The 26526-nt window shown below is 38.5% G+C and overlaps 1 protein-coding gene across 1 annotated transcript in view; it reads left to right on the top strand.

Annotated features, from left to right (window-relative positions):
- ARMC3 (armadillo repeat containing 3) overlaps positions 1 to 25784 on the top strand; it is a 67866-nt gene extending 42082 nt beyond the window's left edge. The window contains exons 6-13 of the mRNA XM_081078315.1: positions 2136 to 2272; positions 3118 to 3286; positions 9345 to 9445; positions 10120 to 10221; positions 10636 to 10752; positions 16576 to 16776; positions 18898 to 19060; positions 24632 to 25784. Coding sequence (XP_080934441.1) covers positions 2136 to 2272; positions 3118 to 3286; positions 9345 to 9445; positions 10120 to 10221; positions 10636 to 10752; positions 16576 to 16776; positions 18898 to 19060; positions 24632 to 24841 — 1200 coding nt within the window. The 3' untranslated portion in view covers positions 24842 to 25784. The remainder of the gene's footprint in view (positions 1 to 2135; positions 2273 to 3117; positions 3287 to 9344; positions 9446 to 10119; positions 10222 to 10635; positions 10753 to 16575; positions 16777 to 18897; positions 19061 to 24631) is intronic.
- Positions 25785 to 26526: the final 742 nt, after the last annotated feature.

Genomic DNA, 26526 nt, shown 5'->3' with positions numbered 1-26526 from the left:
ACAGTGATAAACAAGTGTCTGAGTCATAACTCTATTCACCTTGCAGAGTAGTCCATCTATTTCCTGGAATATTGCAGCTGACTCCTTAACGCCTTCCCTAACCCTGCCACCTCCTATTTCCCACATTGCCTCCAGACTGATCTTTCAAATAGGTGGCCCTCATCATATCATTGCAAGTTCCCGGTGGCAGGCCATTGCCCCATGATAAAAGTTAAGCTGCTCACGTAATATGCAAGGGCCTTCTGTGATCCACACCTGTCTATGTAAGCCTGAAGTCTCCTCCCAGGTGGAGCCCTATACTCTAGAAATATCATACTATTTGTAATTAGAATAAGCTCTGTTCTCTTATTTATACTTCCTTGATTTCTCTGCTTGGAAAGCTAGTCTCGCTTTTGTCAACCTGATAAACTCCTGTTTCTCCTTCAAAACCCAGCTCAGCCATTCTGTGCTAACACTTGGGTGCATCCTCTTCTTGCTCCCATTACACCCATGCGGGCCTCCCTTGTCCTCCATTTCACATTCTATGGTTCTTGTATGAAAGGCTCTTGTATGAGAGACTATAATAAGGTCCTTTAGGAAAAGGGACTGCGGGTTTCCTTCCCTGTGTCCAGGTCATTAACACACATCTGGCACATAGCACATGCTTAACAAACATTTGTTTGTTTAATTAAATGAATGAGTAAATGAAATGAATGACTGAATGGAGGAATGGAGGAATGAACGGAGGGATTAACAAATGAATTAGACCTTTGCCAAAAGAACCCATGGAGTTAGATTACTATCTTGTATTGTACTCAGAAATAAAGATGTTCAGAAATTTGTCTTGCTAAGCATAAGATGTCTCGGGAAATTTTTCTAAGTTGCTCAAGTTACATATGTTGACGTGTAGTCCCTGCCAGAGTCTGTATGTTTGAGAAGAAAATGATTGAAAGTGGATCATATCCCATAAGGACTTTTGTCTTCAGGTTCCACACATAGAGACTGGCAGAATATTCCTTTTGCTCTCCAGGTTCAGATAAAGGAGTATTGCATTTCATACAGTGACCCAAGAGCTCTAGCAAATCTTTTTCTTCTGCTTAGATTAAATTTATACATGAATCATTTCTTTTAATAATGTAATTAATGTAATTCTGTTCAGTTCTCTTCTTTTTCTTCTCTTTTTCACGTTTTGGAGAAATAAAGAGAAGACGCTGTACAAGGATAACAAAAATAGCTCTCTTTCTAGGGAACTGTTTCAGTATTACTTTGGCCACACTGCTGCCTTGGTGGCAATGTCCAGTGACACAGGTGGCATCGGTTCCTCCTGCCCAGCCTTAGGGACTATATTAGTTTCCTATTGCTGCCATAACAAATCACCACAATTTAGTGATTTAAAGAAATGCAGATCCACTATCTTACAGTTTGGGAGATCAGAAATCTGAAAATGGATCTTATGGGCTAACATCAAGGTGTTGGCACAGCTGTGATCCTTCTGGAGACCGTAAGGGAAAACCCATTTCCTAGCCCTTTCTAGCTTTGACCAGTACCTGCATTCCTTGGCTGTGGCCCCTTCCTCTATCATTACAACTTCTCTTTCCACACGTCTCCTTTCTCTGCTCCTGGCACTCTTGTCTCCCTTTTTTAAGGACCCTTGTGATTACCATCTGATAATCCTTGTGGGCCCATCTGATAATCCAGGACAATCTCCCCATCTCAACTCTTTAACTTAATCACAATGGCAAAATCCCTTCTAGGATCCAGAACATCTTTGGGGGACCATTCTTCGGTCCACCTCAGGGCCTAATGGACACTCAGTGTTAAGGAGCCGAGTAAATAAACACCGGACATCTCACTTGTAGGCAGCGAGAAGATGGTCTTTCAATAGTCCCCACCCTGTGCAAAATCACGATGACCCCCTCAATTACTTTACTGTCACCTCTTCTTGACTTTGAACGGAAAGCTGGGTTCCTGTCTCTAAGGGTTTTCAATTGATTCCCCCCCCCCATGAATTTAATAAATCTAAATATGGACACATTGTAAAACGTTTTTACATAGGTACAACTTTTCTTTAAACAACCAAATAATGAAATTTTTTTTAAAAAAGCATATTTATATTCTGTACTTTTAATGTGCAAAATGTTGGTTTCTACTTTCAGTTAAGAAATACAGGTGGATTGGAGCCCCTCGTGGAGCTTCTGTGCTCAAAGAATGATGAAGTCAGAAGAAATGCCAGCTGGGCTGTCATGGTCTGTGCCAGTGATGAGCTGACAGCCACTGAATTATGCAAGTTCGGGTGAGTGGATCTGTCTCAAGTTTCTGGCTCAGACGAAGAGCGGAAGACAAAGCAGCACACTCTTTAGGCCCACAGAGGGTCAAGCAGAGTCTACACTCCCCCCTCAGTCTGCAGAGCGCTCAGCGGCTCTGCATGTCATAACATGGGCCTTACCTCTGAAGGAACTGCCTAGTGGAAGTGGGGTCCTTCCGCGGTCCTGCCTACCTAGGGATCTCCTTCATCACCTTTACAAAATCATCTTCAACATTTCCATTTTTTCATCTTGAGAAATGCATCCTTTTTATTTTCATCTGCTATTGTAACACAATCCCACTTCTCTCTCAACTTTCAAGGCTAAAATAAAACGGGTGAGCCATGACAACCATCTCCATTCTTCTCCCTGCCCGATCCAAACCTTTACATCATATGTAAATAGTTGGCCAACCTTGCCAAGTCAGTTCTTACCCACAGCAGATGAGTTAGTTGCCTTTAGCATATCAGCAAATAGGGTTTTTAGGTACCACAGACAGGTTTACCCTATTTCTAACCATTTTTATTCTTTGTATATATTGTCCAGTTATCTGCAAAAGTTGGGGTCCAATACTAATTTTGCTTTAAATGAAGAATTTTCTTTTAAAGTGTCCTTTTCAACTTTTTAAAGATGAGTTACCATAAGGCATATACATTCTTAAAAAGGCCTGCTTTGTCTTCATAACTCTGTCAGTATTACTTTCTCTAAAAAGGTGGAATAACTTCAACCTTTTCATCTCAGTCCTTTATTAAGGATCTCAGCTAGTTATATAAATGAGATCTTAATGTTGGATTGTGTATATAAAGAAAATAATGTCTTTTGCTTTTATTGACAGGGCTTTAGATATCCTTGAAGAAGTTAATCTATCAGAAAGTCGAAAAAATAAATTCAGTGAAGCAGCTTATAACAAATTGCTCAATAACCACCTCCCTCTGAAATATAGCCAGACAGGCTATTTGTCATCAAGTAACATAATTAGTGATGGATTCTATGATTATGGTCGGGTAAGTGGGAGCACTAATTTGTATTTTAATACATATGATAATAACTTCTTCTTTAATCATGATGCCATTACAATGCAATTTTATAACCACCTAACATAATTTATATTTTTTATAGGCAGAAACTTGGGGACCTAAACTTCGTCTTTAACTTTACTTTTGTCTGGCTATACGATTTTGCATTTGTGTAACTAGAATCTGGTTACTTTCACTTAAATGAGTTTGCTATGCTAGGTTAAGTTTCAGAGAAGATATGAAAGAAGCAGCATTTTCAGTTTGGGGATTCTGTTACTTCTAGGGCTCAGTGTTAGTGATGAGGACACAAGTAGAAGTTTTTTATTTTATTAATTATAATTTAACTGACATTAACCAAACTGTAATACTGGATTTAAAAATGTATGTAGAATTACATTTATTTAACTACATTTCTAATTATGATATTTAAAACAATATACCAGGGTTGCCAAAAAATGTACAAATTTTAAGAGATATTATCTATGTATTGCTTTTTGAAGTTGAATTGAATTACGGTAGCAATGTGTAGTGTGACATTCGCTCAAAAGATGGCGTTAATCAAATGAATGCTAGCGTCATTCATTGTATTACAATTTTAATACAGATTTTCCTTTCTTAAAATGTGTATACATTTTTTGGGCACCCTCTGTAGAGTGTAATTCAGTGTCAATGTTGACAGTCGCTAAACATTGGTATCTTGAGGACATTTTAACATTGCAGCTTAAGCCAGTATTTTCTACTTCTTGTGGAAATCAAAAGCAATAAGAAGAATGAGGAAAAATTTTAAACCCACAAAATCCATTTTAGACAAAACTAGGGAACAGATATGATCCACAGACTTCAAAAATTTTAGGAGTTACTAAAAGTCTCTGAGATCGGGCAGAAGGTGTTAAGGAGGAAGAATAAATAGTGGTGACAGATCCCAGAAAACATCATATACATCATATACATCATAAAAAATGTATACTTCCTGAGGTGATAGGAGAACTCAGAAGTACGAAAACCAAACTGTCTCTTTGCCAGTCACATGCAGGACCTCAGAAACTGGGGTGAGCAAGGCTGATAGCAGAAGCCCTCTTAGACCAATTTGGTTCAAAGAAGCAGAGTAGACAGGGCCATAAAAAAAAAGAATCACAGAGCTTAGCTGTGCTTACACAAAACACTCTATCATGGTAACAATTTTAAATCATGAAAAAACAGCTAGTCTAAAACTTTAGCTTTTCCTTCCACTTCCCCTGGCCACCATCACCACTGTACCCCCATAACACACACACAAACCCCCAAACACATGCACAAACCCCCATAACATATGCATAAAACTCCATAAAACACACACAAACTTGCATAACACACACAAACTCTCATAATACACGCAGAAACCACTGAGAAATCACTGCTCTGAGAAATCCCATCTCATTCAATGATGAATAAGTTAAAAAGAACTGGCACAACATTAGTACAAAAACCTTTAACAAAAATGAGGAAAAGAGCAGAAAAACCAGCAAAGAATATATCAGAAAAATGTTCATGGATCAGAAATTGAGACGAAATGTATTTGCTCATGAGTTTTTTAGAAAGTTGAAACAATATCCTTTATAAATGAGAATACTGATTCATTCTTTCAGTAAATATTAAGTTTCTAGTATTGTCAGCTTTGAATATGTCAGTGAACAAGAGATGGATCTCTACTGCCATGGCACTAGTAGGAAGAGACAGACAATAAATATCACAACTAAATAAATTACATCACATGGAGTTCCAGTCAACATGGCAGAGTAGGTAAATGCTGTGCTCACCTTCTCTCACAACCTTAAAATTATAACTAAACTACAAAACAACCATTCGTAAGAACTGCCTGAAATCGGCTGCACCATAGCCCTACAAATAAGGACATACAGAAAAAGCCACCTCAAGACTGGTAGGAGGGGCAGAGATGCAGAACAGGCTGTCCCCACACCTGCATAAGGGATATCTCAGCTGTGGAGGTCTCCCCCTGAGGAATGAAGGGTCCCTGCCCCTCCCAAGCTCAAGGTTTCAGTGACAGGGAGAGAAGTCCTCATCATTTCTGGTTATGAAAACCAGCAGAGATTGTGGCTAAATGAGATGGAGAGTGGCTACACTCCCAGGCATTCCTCTTAAAGGGACCACACACAGACTTACTCACCAACAGAATCACTGGCTCTGAGCTCCAGTGCTGGGGCAGCAACTGGAGAGGTGACAGAGACATGGTGGGAGGACTGAGTTGTCTGGCTTCAGGACAAGGGCTGAATGAGGCAGCTTCCTCCCAGAAGGAAGAGCTGGCAGAAGCCATTGTTTCTTTGTTGAGCCCTCCCCCTTCCCAGCATACAGATGTAAGTGGCCACTATATCTAAGTCTCCATTAAGCTGGCAGATACCATTAGTTTACCACACCCTGGTGATTCTGAGATCCCACCCCACCCAACTATCTCACATACTCAAATTGAAACCAGTGTCTTTTTCCTACAAACTGCCTGCCTTGGATCATGCTACAGAATTTCCTAGGGTCTCTCAAAGGTTTACAGAACCCAGACAAGCAGCATCTGGCTTGAGCATGTCTCCTACCTCTGGCTGAGCAGCCCTAAGCCCTGCACTAGTGGTTTCCAGTCTTGGTTTGTGGCTTGGCCTCTCAAGGCACTTCCAAGCATAGTATGGGCAGCAACCATGTGCATATTTGTTTGTGGCTCATGCTGGGTGGCCCTGGGTGGGGAATGGACTGCAGCTGAACTTGACCTGCAGCAGGTCCCCTCCCAGGTGGCCCTGGGGTTGGCACCCCCAGTGACTACCTTTGAAACAAGCTGGAGCATCATCTTCAAGAACAACACACCCCAGGGGCAGATTGGGTACCAGAGTAGGCACCAGAGTCCTGCTGAAGCAGATTCTGTAGGGTCAGACCCTATACCACAACTCCTCCACTGTAATCATGGCCAATTCTCACCACCAATGAGCCTGAGGGTAAATCCCTCCCACTGGCATGCAAACAGTAACCAAGTCTCAACTATAAGAGAATTGCACACAAAACCCACACAAGGGACACACCTGGAGTGCATGGCTCAGGAAGACTGCACCACAGACCTACAACATACTTACTGCATAAGACCACTCTACTAAGACCAGGAGACAAAGCAGCCCTACCTATTACATAGAAACAAACACAGGGATGCAGCCAAAATGGGGAGACAAAGAAACATGTCCCAAATAAAAGAACAGAACAAATCTCCAGAAAAAAAAGCTAAACAAAATGGAGACAAGCAATCCACCAGACACAGAGTTCCAAACACTGGTTATAAGGATGCTCAATGATTTCAGAAAGAACTTCACCAGAGATAGGAAACATAAAAATGGAGCTAGGAAACATTAAAAAAAAAAAAAGTCAGAAATAAAGAATACAATAACTGAAATAAAGACTACATTATAGGGAATCAATGGCAGCAAATCAAATCAGCATAAGGTAGCAGCAAAAAGAAAAAAAAATCCAAAAAATTAAGGAGAATTTAAGGAACTTCTGGGACAACATCAAGCATACCAACATTTGCATTATAGGTGTACCACAAGGAAGAGAGAGAGAGCAAGGAATTGAAAACCTACTTGAAGAAATAATAAGAGAAAACTTTCCTAACCTGGTGAAGGAAATAGACATACAAGTCTAGGAAGTGCAGAGAGTCCCAAACAAGATGAACCCAAACAGGCCCACACCAAGACACATCATAATTAAAATGCCAAGTGTTAAAGACAAAGAGAGAATCTTAAAAGCAGCAAGAGAAAAGCAATATTGTTGAATAGCTATGACATACACCTGAAGCTAATATAATATTGTATGTTCCCTACAAGGGAGCTCCTATAAAACTGTCAGTTGATTTCTCAATAGAAACTTTGCAGGCCAGAAAAGATTGGCAGGAAATATTCAAAGTGATGAAAAGCAGTGACATACAACCAAGATTACTCTACCCAGCAAAGCTATCATTTAGAATTGATGGACAGATAGAGAGCTTCCCTGACAAGAAAAAGCTAAAGATGTTCATCACCAGGAGTGATGAGCTAAGGAGTATTACAAGGAATCTTAGAGGGACTTCTTTAAGACAAAAAATATATATATATATATGAATAATAAAATGGCAATAACTATGTACCTATCAATAATTACTTTCAATGTTAATGGATTAAATGGCTCCAATTAAAAGATTGGGGGGGCTGAATAGTTAAGAAAACAAGACACTTATATATGCTGTCTACAAGAGACTCACTTCAGATTGAAAGACACACACCGACAGAAAGTAAAGGGATAGCAAAAAGATATTTCATGAAAATAGAAACAAACAAAAAATCTGGAGTAGCAAACAAACAAAAAATACTTATACCCAACAAAATAGACTTTAAAACAAAGGCCGTGACAAGAGACAAAGAAGGACCTAGTAATCCCACTTCTGGATATTTATCCAAAGAAACCCAAAACACTACTTCAAGGGGACGTGTGCATCTATATATCCATTGCAGCACTGTTTACAATGGCCAAGAGAAGAAGGCAACCTGGGTGTCCCTGAACGGATGAATGGATAAAGAAGAAGTGACACACATATACAATGGAATATTACCCAGCCATAACAAAAAATGAAATTTTACCACCTGCTGCAATGTGGGTGGACCTAGAGGATATTGTGCTGAGTGTAGTAAGTCAGACAGCAAAAGACAAATGTCATATGATTTCACTCATAAGTGGAATCTAAAGAACAAAATAAACAAACGAAACAGAAACAAACTCATAGATACAGAGAACATTTTGATCATTGCCAGATGGGAGGGGGTTAGGTGTGAGTAAAAAAACTGAAAGGGGTTAAGAAGTACAAATTGGTTGTTGCAAAGTAGTCATGGGGACGTAGGGTATAGCATGGGGATGTAGGGATGTAAGGAATATAGTCAATAATATTGCAATAAGTAGGCATGGTGTCAGATGGGTTCTGTTGAATAACTATGATGTACACCTGAAACTAATATAATATTGTATGTTAGCCATATTTTAATGAAAATATTTTTAAAAAATAAAATAAAAGTCCTTAAAAATAAATTATCTCACATGGTTGAAATGTTAAGAGGTATAGGATGGGGGGAGCAGAACAGAGGCAGGATAAGGGGGCTCTGTAATGCCAGGGAGGACTAAGACTGATGGTTGTAAGTTTTGAAAGTGTGATCAGGGAGGCCTCACTGAGAGGTAATACCTGAGCAAAAACCTGAAGAAGGTACGAGACTTAGCCATGGGGATATCTGGGGGAAGAGCTTTCTAGGCAGAGGAATCAGTGCAGAAGCCATGGGGTGTAAACGTTCTGCATATTTAAGAAACAGCAAAGTCAGTATAGCTAGAGCTGAGTGAACCCAGGGGCAGAATAGTGGAGACTAAATCAGAGAGGTAAAGAGAGACCAGATCATATGAGTCTCGTAGATTTGGGCCTTTACTCAATGAAGTGGAAAACCTTGGCAGTTTCTGGGCCAAATAATGACATGATCCATCTTATTTTTAAAAGATCATGAAATGTATCTTGGATATGAGAAGGATCTAACTATAATATGGTTGGGGAAAGACCTCAGAAGGTCATCTAGTCTAAACATCTTCATCAGGCTGGTAAAATTGCTAGTAGTATAAGGCTTTGTCTAGCCTATTTCCGATGTCCTCACAATATTTTCAGTAATCTGTTTAGTCATTAGTTCCTCTTACAGACAGTAAATTATCCCTATGTGTATAGATAGATTTGTAAACTCAAATAGTCTCAGGGGTCAAACTAGTAATTATGGTGTGAAACAGCTGAGTATAACTCCAACAGAGATGAACAGGAGCGCTATATCCTGCCCAAAGGTATGATGTCCTCAAGCTCCAGCTTCTTATTGCTAAGTGGTGTGTGTCTGTGTGTGTGTGTGTCTGTGTGTGTGTGTGTGTGAAATTAAACACCTCAAACCGCTGATATCATACTCTTTCAGTACTCATATTAAAAAATATAACCCATGCAGATATTACTTTTCAGTCTTTAAATTATCTACAGATAAATCCTGGCACCAAACTTTTGCCTTTGAAGGATCTCTGCTTACAAGAACCAAGTGATCTACGTGCTGTAATCTTAGTTAACAGTAAATCCTCTGATGTGTGAGTTTTGGAGGGAAGAAGGGATGCAGGGAAGTGCATACTATTTTTGTTTGTCATCATCATATGACTATGTAAAGATTCACAGTATGGTATCTTTCCTTCCCCCTGTATATCTAGCACCACCATGAAAATAAACACTGGTACATAATCTCAGAGCCTGACATAGAATAACTGACACCATGGTTTTTCCTTTGACTCCATGTTACTGGTCAATTCCATATGTATTTTAACAGTCAGGGCTCTGGTAAAATGAACTAAATGAAGAAAGTATGAATAGACAAGAGCAAACCAAGACAAATTATGTTTACAACTCCCCAGAATTGTATGCAAGTGCACAGCTACTGCCCAATGTTTTTTATATAATAAACAGTAGAGCTAAAAATTAAAGCTTCAATAATTATCTTTAAAATGGTCACATATATTTATATATGTGTATAATACATTTTGTGTGACATACTTTATAAAATATTTCCTATTTAGCTCATGAAAAGCTTTATAATACTTTTTGTCTTATTTTAACCTCTTCTTTATGTTTTTAAATTAATATGTCACTGTTAAAAGTTAGCTCCAAATACGATTTTTAGGGGGGGAAAAATCTGTTTTGTAGGACAAAGCTAATATTGATAAATAAATTATTTTAGTTTGTCTATAACTTCAAATACATAAAATTCTAGTTCTCCACCTCCATCTATAGAAGATAAATCCTCAGACATTGGTTGTGGACGAAGTATTTCTTCTTCATCTTCTTTAAGAAGAATAAGTAAAGAAAAGGCCAGGTAAAAAGAAAATAATCTTTTATCTGTACTCAAATAATTTTCCTCTTAATTTCAGAGTAAAAAAAAATTTAGAGTTTAGATTTTGGCAACTTTATTCTTATTATAGTAATATAATTTCATAATTGCTTGTTTATATTGCCGTGGAAAAGATCTCTGGAAAGGGAGCCAGGAAATCTCGTTGACATTCTGTCTGCTGTGAACTTACAACAAGATCTTAAGCACATGACTGAGTGTCTGTGAGCAAACTTATCTGTAGAAGGAATAATGCCTGATGCCTGCTTTGTAACGGTGAAAGGAATCAAAGCATGTAAAGGAAGTGAAAATGCCTTATAAATTATAAAATGCCTTGCAAATGTAATGCATTGTTATTTCCCATGTGATTTAAATTGGTTGTGGTTTTTTTCAAATGACAAGAAAATATAGTTATCATATTAGTGCTGGATTTGGATCTCCCACGGAAGAGAAATCAGAACCTAGTTCTGGACGAAATACTGCTCTTAGCAAGAGTGCCACCAACGAAAAAGGGTCAAGGTAGGAAATGAGGTATTTATTTTTCTCCTGATTGTAATCAGGTAAAGTTTTAATTACCCAACAAATCTGATGAAAGGCAGGAGGTGGTGGCTTTTAAATAAGAAACTTTTCTTATGAAGTCAGTATGTTGAACTAGGTAGGACTCATGAAATGTGACTGTAACTAACTTTATTTTTGTCTCTCGCTGTCTCTGAAACTTACCCAGAGGGAATTTCTTCTCCTGCCTCTAGATGAGAACTCAGGTCATTTCCATCACTATAAAGTCCTACAGTCACTTTAATTCAAAAATGACAACAGAAACAGGTCTCTAGTTAGTCATTTAAAAATCCAACCTTGTGCAGTAATCCACTTAAAATGAACTTTGCTGTCCTCCACCAGTAGCTGCCTTTGCAGGTGGTGACCCATCCCGGCTGCAGTACAGTCCTCTTTTTTCCTGCATTATGCTTTTACACCCCCTCCTCACCTTGCTCACTGAAATTCCTGACTCTTCCAGAGGCCATAAGAGAGAGAGAAGGGTAACAGGACCAAGTTTTTACTTGATTGGAACAATTACAATGTGGTTTCATGCTTTTTGGGCTTGGCATATTTTAAACATGCTTTCTACTTGTTTACATAATTTTAAACATATTATCTCTCTTGTGAGCACTCTCTGGATTCTTCAAAAGACCATCTGGACATCCTGTGACATGCCATGACTGACCCTTTAATTATTGTTGACTTTAGCCCTTCAGAACCACTGTGGTATTGGAGGCTATTTGACCCATATATCGAGCATTTACTTTCTAAACTGGGACTGTCCCCTACGGTCTCTTAAGGTGTGGGAAGTGGTTTGTTCTCCTTCTCAAATCTCAGAGCTGTTTATTTTCTATTTCCGACTATATTTTCTATTGTTGGTCTCTGCTGCTTATTATTCTGATCTCTGCTTCTGTTCTATTGCTATTATTCCAGCGCTGACACTTCCTGCTCTTCCCTGCTTCCACTCCCTTTTCCTCCTCACCCCTTCTTTTCCTCATGTGGCCTCTCGGTGCTTCTCCTTTACCAGACTCTGAACTCCTTGAGGACAAAAACATGTGGATTGGAATTTCATCCCCAGTATTTAGTACAATGCTTGGTTGACACACATAGGCATTAGCGTTCATTCAAGAGAACAGAAATCTGAGTTTTGCGGGAAATGGTCATTTTGGACTAGGTCCACACTTATAAACTGTGTCTTGAGCAAATAGGTTACCTTCTCTTTGACCGAATTCCCCCGTCAGTAAAATGGAAAAAGCAAATACTAGTTTTAAGGAATTGTTCCGGTGTGGGAGATATAGCAGTGAACAAAAACTTCTGCCCTCATGGAACTAGCGGAGAGACAGACAACAAACTAAATAAACTATGTACACACACACACACACACACACACACACACACACACACACACACAATGTACCCTCCTAAGCCCACAATGAATTGTATCTCCATTTCATACAATACTCCCTTCTCATCCTTTAGGAATAGATTGGGTAGACTAGGATACCCAATGGAATAGATTTCTTTTGACATTGAACTTCTTGAATTTCTTATTTTTATCACTCATGTGGAATTTATTGCATGCTACCTGGTAGTGTGATTATTTTTCATATACTAAACTTTTCCCTCCTAAAATGAAACCCCAAATGGGTTGAATTATTTATGACTTATATTTCTCCCTCCAGCCTTGCCTTATAATTTAAATATTCAAATAATTGATGATATAAAAAAGGAGCAGGTGATTAAACTCTGCAAATGTCTATACACAATTTGGGACCAGACAAATCACTCTCTGTACTTGCCTACCTACCTACTCATTCTCCTATGAACATAGAAAATATCCCCATTGTTTTGGATTCACACAGTAAATCTGTGTTTTCTGAGGTAGTTTTGCTAAAATCTGCAAGAAAGGTAAAAATTCTGCTATCTTTAATCATAAATTGATATTTTTCTGAGGATTAATTTTACAAGAGTTAATTTTGTATTTTCCAAGTGCTTGTTTCCATATTTATTTAAAAATGAAATTCATGTGAGTGTTCAAGCCCTCATTAACACAACTTGGCAGCCTTCATGGGAAAGGAGCCCAAATGAAATACTTGTGTTTATAGCAGCAGGAAACTACAATTCAGGAGTTCCAGTAAATTATCTTTTTTTAGTCACTCAATAAGATTGCCCTCCCTGATGTGCTTAGCCCAGTGTACTGGATAGCATCTTCTGCATGCCAAATGATTCTTCTTACTTCAGGCAGCATACCCAGTGAGAAATATACCTGCTTTGTTTTAGATTTATAGGTGGCTCTGCGTAATCAGAGGGTCAAACTCTCCAATCTTATAAAGTTACCCTGTAAATACAGAAAATAGGTAAACCTATCTATGCTTTCTGCCATTCTAATTGACTTTCTAGTGTTGGTTTTTAATTTACAAAAATGTTACTATGGATGTGAATATGTTCAGTTTATTTATCTTTCAAAAAAGGAGAGGTTAGGATGATATAACTGGGAAACATTTATTTTTGCTTAGAGATTTTAAATTAGATTGTATCTTAGATTGATACAATCCGATGATTTTATTCAGGTCCTCCCAGTTTTACTTCCGCATGTGTGCATATTTAGTTCTATACAATTTTATCACATCTGTAGGGTCACGTATCTATGACTACAATTAAGATAATGAACAGTTCTATCACCACAAGGATCCTTCACGTCTAATTGCTCTCTCACCATTTGTTGAAAAGGCTATACTTCTTCTATTGAATTGCTTTTATACTTTTGTCAAAAATCAGTTGAGCATATTAGTGGGTCTATTTCTGGGTCTTCTGTTCTGTTGCATTCATCTGTGTGTCTGTCCCTCCACCAGTATCACTGTGTTTGGATTACTATAGCTATCTAGTAAGACTTGATATCATGTAGCATGACTCTTCCCACTTTATTCTTCTTTGTCAAGATTGATTTAACTATTTAGGGCCTGTGCCTTTCCATATACATTTTATAATAAGATTTTTTATGTCTACAAAAATCTCTGCTTGGATTTTATTGGAGTTACATGAGATCATTTGGGGGAGAATTGACATCTCTAATATGTTTCATCTTTATAATCTATGAACAAAATATATCTCATCATTTATTTAGGTCTTCTTTGAGTGCTTTCAATAGCATGTTTAATATTCAGTGCACAGAACTTCTACTTATTTTATAAAGATTATACCTAAACATTTAATTTTCTTGGAGCAATTCTAAGTGCTCCAAAATTTTTTTGGTTTCCACATATTTGTTGTTACTATATAGAAGCACAATTAATTTTGTGGGTTGAAACTTTGCTGAACTCACCTGTCAGTTCTAGGAGGGTTTTTGTTGTTATTGTTGTTTTGTTTTGTTTTTTGGTAGATTCCTTGAGATTTTCTAGATAGACAATCCTGTCATCTGTTTTAGCTTTCATTTTCGATAGCTTGATTTTGATGCACCTGGGAGTGGAATCCTTTGGGTTTACTTTATTGACATTTACTAAAATTCTTGACTATGTAGATTTATGTCTTGAACCAAATTGAGGAAACCATCTCAGCCCTAATTTAGTCAATATTTTTTTTCTTTACTTCATCCTTTCTCCTCTTCTTCTGATCTTTGATGACATCAATATTAGACCTTTTTTAAATTGTACCACAAGTCCCTGAGACTCTGTCAATTGCTTTTTCAATCTTTTGTTCTTTATCTTGTTTAGATAGGATAATTTTATTGATCTATCTTCAAGTTCATGGATTCTTTCTTCTGTTATCTCCATTCTGCTATTAAACTTTTCAGGGAATTGTTTTTCTTCCATTTTGGTGTTTGTATTTTTAGCTCCAAAATTCTATTTTTATTTCTATTTCTTTCTAAGATTTTCCAACTCTATTTATTTCAAGAGTGTTTGGCCTTACTTGTTGGATCATTTTACACCTGTGTCATCTTGGCATTAATGTCTACTGATTGTCTTCTCCTGTGAGTTAAGATTTTCCTGGCTCTTTGTATGCTGAGTAATTAGATTGTAATATCATTTTATGAGTCCTACATTTCTTATTTATGGGTCTTTTATACATTCTGAAAAGAGTGTTCGTGTGTGTGTTCTAGCAGTTAATTGGTCCAGTTGCTTTCAGTCATCAAATTCTAACCACTGTTCTGTGGATTGTCATTCCACTGTCAATCCTGTTTTCAAAGGCTTTGCAGTGCTATTTGGATCATCCCTCCATGTTTGCCAACAACTGTTTGTGTAGGGGTCTATCTCATAGTTCCATCCTCAAAATCTATGTATATGCTGTTTAGGGTCAGCACACACAGCTTGGAAGTAAGCCTATGAATTTATAAACAAATTTAAAGGGTTGGTTTCCTGAGTTCCTTCCTCTCCATGATCTCCCTTGTCTTTTCTGGTTCCTTCGGACTTCCCTTTTGGTTCTCAAGTCAAAAACTTTATTTACCCTGCGCTGTTACACTCTCGCCATGACTGAATCCATATCTACAGCCAAATAGCAGGAGGACTGAGCAAGTATAATAAGGCAGTTTTAGGCTCTTAGGGACCCCAATGTCACTACTGCCTCACTGTCACAGGATTCCTTAGGAGCTGGGTCATAAGAGAATGGAGGAAATTAAGGGGGCGGGGATACTGGGCTTTTATCCACTCTGCCTCTTTCCTATTTCTCTAGAGGGCTCTCCTTGAGCTTTCTCTGTCTGTGCTGATGCCCACTTCCAAATTTGGGGCTATTTTGAGTTCACCTTGGGGAATAGTGGACAAAAATAAAAAGTTAAACTCACCAGAAATTCAGCAGTAATTCAATATCTTCTCTGATATTCCTGCTACTAATTACTTTTCAGAATCTTCAAATAGCTGTTGTATGCATCCTGTCCAGATTTTATGACTGTATTTAGTGGCAGAGACAGCGTAAAATGTGCTTACTCCCTGTCACCTGGAAAGAGAACCCATGCCATTGCTTTTGTTCAACTCATTAATTAATGAGCAAATCAGTAAGATGTTAATACTGGTTCAAAGAACATTTGGAAAGCTAAGTATTTAATTAAAGAATATTAGGAAAACACTGCCAAGTTACATTTTTAAAAAAATCCTATAGATGGTTAACATCCTACAGGACAATAAACTATAACCTTTGGGAGTATCTTTTCCACTGAACAGAAATAATTTGCACTTCTACTAAACAAAAATCTACATGTTAGCTAATAATTTCTCTAAGTCTGGAACTTATAATACTATCCTTTAATTAAACAGTATCTTTATTATTTACTAAATGCATTCCATTTTTCCTAAGTACAGAGCTAAGTATGTTTCTCTAGATAAACTTTTGGTGATCTTTGTCCTTGCATGACATGGAAATCCCATACCATCCTTGTTTTGTTTTGCTTTTTTCTATGTTTTGGAGAATTTTTCTTAAAAATTGTGATCCAAATTCTTTCTGCAGCAGGTCTCATGAAGCAAGAGGTGATATAAGATTGGCATAGACTTCCCTGAGGAGGCAACCTATTTTTTTCCAATTCAATAACTATTTATGACATATCTACGATGGGCCAGACATCTTACTAAGCAATTGTGCAGAAGATCAATATATGATTTTCATAATAGATATCAATCATGTAGTGTTCTCTTGAAAATTAATTTCTCCTAAAAAATACACAGACTCTAAAACTTTATCATTGTCATTGAAAATTTGAAAACAATATATGGTATGATTGTTGCAGTATAAACACTGTATTTCTGGGATGTTCTTCAGATTAACTCAGAGCATTGTTAGTGTTTATTCATTTTGTGATTTTGATTGATTTGTTTACTCTTAAAGGAAAGTCAGAGGAAAAAAAGAAGAGGAAAAAGTGAAGGAGGAGGAAGAGGTTACCACAGTATCAAAAAACATTGGAGAAGGAAGCCCTGATAAAGAATGGTACCCTCCCTCTGATCCTGACTTCTGTGTTTATGTGTATGAAGTGACTAAATCAATACTTCCCATAACCAATATAAAGGAACAGATTGAAGTTCTTGCAGAGTAAGTTGTCTATATATATACACATTTTTAATTCCTGAAAAATATTTTTTATTTTAGTGGTTTGCATTTTTTAGCCACTTTTCATACAACTGCACCATAATAAAATTGAACTTTATAGCTTCCTACCTCTGATTCTGAAGCAGAAACACAGTGAACTGAAAAAAATTCTCAATTCTATTTTAAATCATATTGCTGCCAAGAACCAGAACTAGGCACTGAAAATTGCTTAAAGAAAAATGCCGGTCAAATATACGGAGATGGAAGGAGAACTGACTCTAGATGGTGAACACATAATGAAGTAAATGGATGATTTATTATAGAATTGGATGCTTGAAACCTGTATAGTTTTGTTGACCGTTGTCACCCCAATAAATTTTAATTTAAAAATAAAATAAAATAAAGAAAAATGCCTATACATATGCCAATTATACTTTACTAAAAAAGATAGATTAAATAAATTTTAAAAATAAAAACAGGCAAAATTGCCTGTGTCATTTTCTCCAGCTAAACCATGAAAATCATCTTTCAATGTGATCCTGGAGACGTTATGAATGAATCAAAAGTTTGAAAATTAAATCATTCCTTGCGTATATAGGTTGTTCACAATTTACAGAAATCTTATTGTGAATTGTTTGTAAACTCACAAGTTATTTTCTAATACAAATAACCATCCCCTATTTTTATGTTGTGTGTTTCACATTGCCCTAAAGTGGGAGCATAAGTATTCTAAGGCAGGCTCTGTATAAACTGTGAAACTGCCTTCTTAATTAGAGGGTTTATTGTGATTCCACTAAGAGAAGCTGAGAACCTGATTTGGTAGCTGTAAGGGATTAGGAATTCATAGGAATGGAGGCTAGCCTTCATGACTGACACCAACCAGTAGTTGAGCTACTGGATTATGCAGCAGCGGTGGTCTCCGTGGGAGCTCGTATCTACTCCAAATAGAAGTGAGCTGCAGTCATCAAACCTGGATGTGACAACCGCAAGAAACACAGCCACCAGATCATTGACTTCTTGTCAGCCAGAATTGGAAGAGAACATTTTTGGCTACCAAAGTTTTCCTGATGTCCTTGAGAACTGATGACTCAAGCAGAACTCTGATAGCTCCTTTCAACATTGGTCAAATTTCTTTGTGCTTTGTTCCTATCAGAAATACTTTTCATCATTCCCAAATAATTGCTTTTTTTAACCTGAGCCCACACTAAGATAGAGATACAGAGATTTGTCCCCATGCCTTTGGTTGCCACCATTCATTACAGCACACTTGACCAGGTGCGACCACGGGTCAGGTCCTTAGCTTTCTCCCCAACCCTTTCTCTTGGTTTTCCCCATTGTTCTTCGCTTGGTTCCACACACAGCAAGAGGAAATTCTTTCTTTCAAATTTGCAATTCTGCCTTTACTTCAAGTTGTAGTAGCCTTAGTATACAGAGGATTTTTAAAGGTGCATTTACTGACTTTTTCAGGGAGATCCTAGTATTAGAAGAAACCCACAGGCAAAGTATACCGCCTCCATCCTGCCTCCTCACCTAACTGTTACTCATTTTTTCCTTTTTTGCCTCTTCCTCTCTCCTCTAACTTCAGTGTTACGTATATGCCATGTCTTTCTCTAAATTAAAAAGGTAAATAAAATTTAAAAGAAAAAAATTATAAAACTTGAAAACATTTGTGAATCTAATGAGAAATATTCCTGTGTCTGTCTTGTCTCTGAGTTGAAATTTCTTAAAAGAAGGAGCATATGTTAGTACAATGCCTTGGATTTCAGATTGCAACATTTAAAAATACTTTTCAAGAGTAAGGTAACATTTTAAAACTGCATTTAAAACTGCACTACAAATTTAGTGTGATATTTATGTGTATCCTGTTATAAGTATTGGGAAAATTAGCATTCACGTCTTTCCTTACGTTGAATGCTATTGTTGGAATTTCAGTTTATATATGATACTTTGAATACAGTAAGCATAATGTTAACCTACTTACAGTAAGTGCATTCTTAAAAGTAAAACAATAAAAATCTGAGAGAATATAGTTTTTACACATATAATTATACATAGAGTTACACTTAAAGCATCCAAAGTGAGACATTAACCTTGATTGATTTGATCTCAATGTAATTGACACAGGTATGTGGCAGAAAAAATGGGTGGTACAATTCCAAAAGAGAAACTACAAGATTTCAGCTGGGAACTTCATATAAGTGAACTAAAATTTCAATTTAAATCCAATGTTGTACCAATTGGACAGATCAAAAAAGGAATCTTCTACCATCGAGCCTTGCTTTTCAAGGTATTTAAGATGTTTGCCTCATTTGCCATTAGGTAAAAATGTATTCTCTATCATAATGAGTGAGCTAGCTCTAATATTTAACTGTATAACATTAATCCTATCACTTAGATTTACTTATCTTTACTTATATGTACGTGTGTACATATATTTATGTGTGATCATTCTATATATATTCGCCAGGCTATTGAAAGCATATTCATTCAACATTTACATATTATACACCGACTATAGGCCAGGGCCTCTTCTATGGTCTGGAATATAGAGATACTAAAGTGACAGTCCCTGTGTGCAACAAGGGGTACCTAAGCCAGACTTGTGGGTTCTAAGGTGACGTCAGGGAAAGTTTCAGGAGAGAACGTGATACGTAGCCTGAGTATTAGAGGCTACATAGGATTTCAACAGGTGAGGAAGGAAGAGAAGAGTATTTTAAACAAAGCAAACATTTTATACAAAATAGCAGGTATGAGAGTCAATGGGCCATTTGGGAAACTTAGAAGAGTTTGTCTGGATGAAGAAAAAGGAAGCTTTGGATGAGGCTAAAGGATCAGATCATAAAGCACCATGTGATTGGCCACTGAAAGTTGTTCAGGGGAAATAGGTAACATGCTTTTGAAAGACCATTCAGACAACAGAATGGGAAATGGATTAGAGCTGGGGCAAGACTAGAGACAGGAAGACTGGAGCAAGAAGTATGGTTGACCTATACTGAAGCCAAAGTAGAGGATGTGAAAGGGGGAGTAAATTTTAGAGGAAGATTTAGAAGATAAAGCTGAAAGGAGTTTGTGGCTGCCTAGGTGTGGTGTGAGAGAGTGCATGAAAAGAAAAAAATGATTTCCAGGATTAGGGCAGGGCAACCGGTGAGGATGGCATTACTTACTGAGATAGGGGACACTAGGGAAGGATCAGGTTTAAGAGGTTTTCTCCATTGTACCCAGTGTCTAGAATACAATAGGAGTTAAGAAAATGGTTTCTGAACTATAGACAGAATGTATAAAATTGTTGTCCTCTCCCAAATACCCATAAGCCTTATTGCATCCATATGTATCTAGCCTCCAGTTCCAAGCTAATTCTATTTATAATCCAAATGCGTTTTTCTGTTTCCTTGAATTTCTTACTCTATCCATTCTTCTCTCCTGTCTTAAAACTCTTTCTCTATTATGAGCTGTTTCTCCTTTAAAATCAAAACTTGAGTCTCCAATATTTAAAGAGAAAATATATTATCTTTTCTCATAATATCTACAACTACTACTATAGATCCTATTACCATGACCACCATCATTTTGAGCTGAGTTCCAGGCAGTTGATAAACATAATTGTGAAGTCTCAAAAATGCCAAAGGTTGAAATGACTACCCTTCTTTTAAAGACAAGAAAACAATTACTTAAAGAAGGAATTTACCCAAGGTCAACCAAAGGTACAGCTGGAATTTGAATCCATGACTATCTTAATCAAAACCTACCGTAATGCTCCTTCTATCTGCAAATAATTCTCACTCCTCGTCAAAATTCTGAATTATCTTAACTCCTTGATCCTCCTCGGCATACCTCTCATTTTTCTTCTCAACTCATTTCAGTCTGACCTTTGCTCCCTCTCAATAAGTATTATAGTGGTCTGTGTTACTTGATATGTCAAAGAATTTGTCATTGATCATTTTTTCTTTGACACCATTCTCTTTAGTAACTTCTCCTGTATTGCATCCCACGCGACGAGAGTTGTGGGGAGCGAGGAGGGCGGCGCAGGGTTAAGAAAAGACAGTAGCCAATAATAGATTTTAAGCAGGGCCAAGAGACCCCCAGTTTCAAGAACTGGATGCCCTGAATCGGGCCTATGCATCAGCTTTTATTAGTTAGGTGGGGAAGTAAAGGAGATAAAGCTTGTCAATCTCAAGATCTGTGAATCCCACACATGACAATAGGAAACCGATTCAAGCCAATCACCCTTGCCTACAGGCAGCAGACCCGTAAGTCTCAGGATGTCTGTACTTCCCCAAGGGACAAAACCTATATGCATATGAATAGATGGAGAGCACATCACCGAATCTCTTCCCTTGCAGGTTTTGGGAAGGAATGCAACTGCAGAGGCTTTCCTTAGCCTGGGGAAGGAGGGGGGCTGTGCCCACCTCTATGAACCCCATGGGTTCTCCTATTGGTCCCCACTCGACTGTGCCTGGCTTGAGTTGTCCTCCCCCCATGGGGAATCTTACTTGTCATTGGCTGACCTGCTATCTTTTTGAAGCCAAACAAGGACATAAAGTGCAAACACAAAGGTGAAGCAAAATCCCTGAAAGGATCCATCTCAGACTCTCCTTTCTTTGGGGGTAGGTACAAGGAGACAGACAGGTAGGCTGCTGCATGGCAACATTCCTATCTTGCCATTTCATCTCAACCTTTAGAGACCTCTTTTACTCCATCCTTCTCTTAAATGTTGGGGTCCCTCAAGATTCCGATGCAGGCTTTTCTCCTCTTATGTACTTCACACAGTGAGGTCATCCTCTCATGTGGCCTTAATACCATCTACATGACTAAATTTCCAGATCCTGTTCTCTGTCCCACGAACCTCTCCTGATTCCAGATCGGTGTATCTCTTTACCGCCTTGCTAGCTGCACTTAAGTGTTTCATAGGCACTATATTAGTCTGCTTGGGCTTCTTTAACAAAATATAGACTGGGTGCCTTAAACAATAAACGTTTATTTCTCACAGTTCTGGAGGCTGAGAACTCCAAGATCAAGATGCCAGGAGATTCAATATCTAGAGTGGCCCACTTCCTGGTTTGTAGTGCCACTTTCTTACTGTATCCTTACATGGCAGAAAGAAAGAGAGCACAGGCTGGTCTCTTCCTCCTCTTATAAGGGCACTAATCCCCGTCATGAGGGCTCCACCCCATGACCTCACCTAAACCTAATTACCTCCTAAAGGCCACGCTTCCAAATGCTATCGCATTGGGGCTTAGAGGTTTCAACGTATAAATTTGGGGGGGGGGGTACATACACATTCAGTCTGTAACACTATGCCAAACTGCATTCTTTACCCTCACAGCTCAACCAAGCTATACAATTAATTGCTCAGGTCTTGCCCACCACCAAAATCCCTAACACTAATACTCATTGATAAAATCTCTTTATCCTTCTGCCCCTCCTAAATTTTTTGTTCCTCCTACATATACATTTTATCTCTTCCATTTTCTTCCAGTTTGTTGACTCTTTTTTGGTTTAAGTTTTCCCCCTTGGCAGCCTTGATGAATTGTCCAGACCTTATAATTTGCTCACTAATTTCCCTCATTTTATTACTTCCCATCTTTCCACCCCTCTGCCTTACCAGCTCACCCTGGACCAATCCAATTGCCTGCCTTTTCCACGATGACACTCAAGCTACAGAATATGACAGTGAGGAGTGCCACAGTCAATTGAGAGTGTCCAACATGCGTACACATATGTGTTGCCTGGCCACCCTTTTCCAGCTCCTAGTCATAGGCTTCTATTTTCCTCAGCAACTGTGCCCCACATCTGCCCTTCTTTTTCAGCCTTTTCATCTCCACCTTTTCCTCTAGGTAGATGACCTTGTTTCCTACTTCACAAAAAAAATAAAGATTTGCAGATTCAATTCAGCTGGAGGCAGTATCACCCTGAGGTTAAGAACTCAGACTTGGGAGACAGATTCCCTGACTCTCACATCAGGTCACCACCTACTATGACCTTGGGAAAATTATCTGACCTCAGTTTTACTTTCTATAAAATGGGAAGTACGATAGTATCTATTTCACAGGGTTGTTTGGATGATTTAAAGTGTCTTGACATGGAGTAAGGGATCAATAAATATTATTTTAGAAAAGTTAATTATATGTTTATATTTTTGTCTCTCTACCCCACTAGACTATGAGTATAAAATGATTCTAGTACTAATTCCAACATGGGAGGGGGTGTGTTCCACACATCAAAACAATCCTCTGATACCAGTTTGGTGTGCTATAATTCAACTCAATTCTGACACTATCTACCTGGAGATGGCATCAGATCCCACAGGTGAAGGCCTCAGTCCTACAAGACTACCCCCACCCCACTCCTGATGCCAGTCTCAAACCCAGGTTATGACCTGTGCTTCTGACTGAGCAGCTATAGAGTAGAGGTTCCAACAACCTCATCCCTGAGTTCCATTAAATTGCAAGAGCTGCTCACAGAACTCAGGGAAACATTTTACTTATTACCTCACCATTTTATTGTAAAAGAACTTAGGAACTGCCAGATGGAAAGGATGCATTGGATAAGGTGTGGGGAAAGGGCCTGTCCAGGCAGGCCATTACCCCAAATTTCTACCTGTTCATCAACCCAGAAGGTCTCTGAACCCTCTGCTTTGTGTTTTTATGGAGGCTTCATTACATAGGCATGGTTGATTAAATCATTGGCTATTGATGATTGATTCAATTTCCAGCCTCCTCTTCCCAGAGGTCAGAGGGATGGGACTAAAAGTTCCAAACCTCTAATCATATGGCTGATTTCTCTTGGCAACTAGCCCCTATCCTCAGGTGTAGTCCAAAAGTCATCATTAGCATAACACAAGACATCTTGATGGCTCTCTACACATATGAAATTCCAAGGATTTTAGGAGCTCTGTGCCAGAAACTCTGAGGAAGACCAAAATATTTCTCGTTAGAAATCACAATATCAGAGTGCTCTGCCTTCACATAAATTACATTAACAAATGCATATAGAGATTATTAAAACAACACAAATCTTGCCGTCTAGTACTAGGAACATTTACTGAGTACTCTGTGCTAGCATTCATGGCTCTAAGCTCTTGACATGTATTAATTCACTTCATCTTTATAACCACCCTGTAAGGAAGGTGGCTATACTATTGTTAGCCTCATTTCACAGATGAAGAAACGGGAGCACAGAGAGGCTGATGCATTTGTTTGAGGTGACAACAACTATAAGTGAATGAGCTGAAATTCAAACCCAGGCAGTCTGACCCAGCTCTTATCCACTATCATGTGGCTAAGAAGTTTCCAGATTATTTTAAGGGTATTTTTTTAATAACCTCTAAACCAAAACAAATTGAAGAGCCAACTTTCAAGAAACATAAGCAACACCTGAGGAGGTGGCAGCAGGCAACCCAAGAAGGACCACTTACAATTTTCTTCCTGCTCCACAATACCCATCCGCATCACACCATAAATGGGCTAGAAACAGGTCCCCCCCAATTGGGTCCCCCCCACTGTGTATCTCACCCAAAGAGCAGCGAAGAGGCATGGAAAGATTGATAAATGCACTAGTGCTGAAAGCTCACAGAATAGCTTTTCTCCAATAACATTATCAATCTTGGGCCGATAAGCTTGAAAACTGTCACTTCCCAGGAGGACCTACATAGGGTTTTGAATCTACAGAATCTTGAGGAACAAGGGAACTTAACCACATTTTATTGGCCCCTATCACAATATTCCACATTTTTTTCAGCCTCTTTTCTAAGCACTAGTTTGCAAGAGTTGTGTATTTTATCTGCAACTAAGGTGAGTCTTACAACTAAGGATTTTTCTCCACTCCTCCCTCCTTACTCTCAGTTGATCTTCTCCCACAGGCTCTGGCTGATAAAATTGGCGTTGGCTGCTCTCTGGTTCGAGGGGAGTATGGCAGAGCTTGGAATGAAGTCAAGCTGATAAATGAATCTCTAAAGGGAGTGACTGGGGGTTTCCCTCCTCCTGAAGTATACATCGTTGACCTCATGTTCCAACCAGGTAGACTGATCAAGCTAAGAAGTAGAGAAGCAGATCTTTACAGATTTCTCTAAACTATCAAATGAACACAAAAGAAGCTCAAACAAGAAATTCATTCTATACCTCTTCTATGAAGGTCACCCATTAATTTTATTTCTTTAAATAAAAGTATTAGAAATGTTTTCTCTGTGTCAAAATGAGCACACTTGGATCAACTTGGTTGTGCTTCTGACTTCAGTCTTTTGGCAAAAGTTTGGTCTGATTAGATCATATTATGTGATAAGACAGGGGAATTGTCATGGTGGCACTAAATCTTCTATTTTGAGACTTGGACCCCTGGAATAATTTGATTTAACAAGTGTAATTTAGCTTGGGACTTTTTGAAAGCTTTCTTTTCTGTGTCTCCTTTCTGCCAAAACTTAATGACTCTGTTTGCTATAGATTTACTATGCATACCAGTTTTAATGTTTCTATTTACTTTGGCCTTACATGCCAAGTCCATGTCTTGGGAGGGGTTTTCGCATCTGTTCAGGATCCACTCCTGGGTCCAACTTAAATTTACATAACGTTGCAAAGGTTGTGATAACCAGTTTGAACTGCACCTTCCCCCACCCCAATGACAAAGCCAAAATACAAAAGAAGATTCCACTACAGGCTGAAGCAATTTACATTCTGGTTAGAAAATATAAAACTTCAGCTGAAACAAAGATTGGGCAGTAGTCTCCAGCACACTCTGCCCAGCTGACCCTTTACTTTAATAAATCTTCCTTATGTATTTCTACCTGCCTATGAATTCTCTCACAACCTGCTAGCAGCCCCAACATTATGTTCATTGTTCCTCATGAGAAGCTTATCATTGTCAGAATTAATCCACCCCACTGTTTCTCTGCCCTTTGGGAATCCTGTGTAGAAACACCTAGCTGATGTTCCCAGATAATTCTGTGACCTCATGACTGTCATTCTTCATGTCGAGAACACTTCAGGAAAAAACATAGTTAAATAAATTCAATGGTTTTTAATATCTTCAGTCACCTTTTCTCACTTGCATGAAGTAATGATGTAGAAATATTTCTGTGAGTGCCAGGATCGTGTCTCGCAAAACCGAAGAATGGAAGCACAGACCAACGAGAGGTGAGGAGTTGTAAAAGAGGATAGTTTATTAAAAGTAAAGAGTCGCAGCTCCCAAGCAGGTGGGGATTTCCGAATGGAATGCCCGTCCTGCCTGTTTATCATGATATGCTAGGAACTAATCATCTCCGAACTTTTTGGCAGCTTTTAGGGCTGTTTGTTTTTCAGAATTAGTGAGAGTCTGATTTAAGATTAACATGGCATCTTTCCAAGAGAGGTCAAAGACTTGGGTTAAGTTTTGGAAAGCTTCTGTACATTTATCAGGGTCATCTGAAAACTTCCCTAGATCTCCTTTTATTTGTTTGAGATCTTGTAGGGAGAAAGGGACTTGAACCGTGACAGGCCCAATTTCTCATGGCATCTCCTGTAAAGGAAGGAGATTTGCTTCCAGCTGGGTGTGCTATTATACAGAAAGTCCTGGATAAGGAGGGAAACAGGAGGGAGTCGAGGCAAAGGCCAGCTCAAGAGGAAGATTAGGGTATAGAGTTTTGGGATGTTGTTCTGACTGGGTACCTCCTGTGGGGGGCCTCCCCCTTGGGGGAGGAAAGTCCCATTGGAGGTTTCTTTGAGTGGGTCTCTTTTGAAGGGGTCTCCTTTAGAGGAGGGAGACTAGAAATTATAGCCAAAAAAG

Source organism: Rhinolophus hipposideros, assembly GCF_964194185.1.
Source record: "Rhinolophus hipposideros genome assembly, chromosome: 1".
In the NCBI taxonomy this organism is placed as follows: Eukaryota; Metazoa; Chordata; class Mammalia; order Chiroptera; family Rhinolophidae; genus Rhinolophus; species Rhinolophus hipposideros.
The sequence above is the reverse complement of the archived record's forward strand: the minus strand, read 5'-3'. Positions and strand labels throughout refer to the sequence as shown.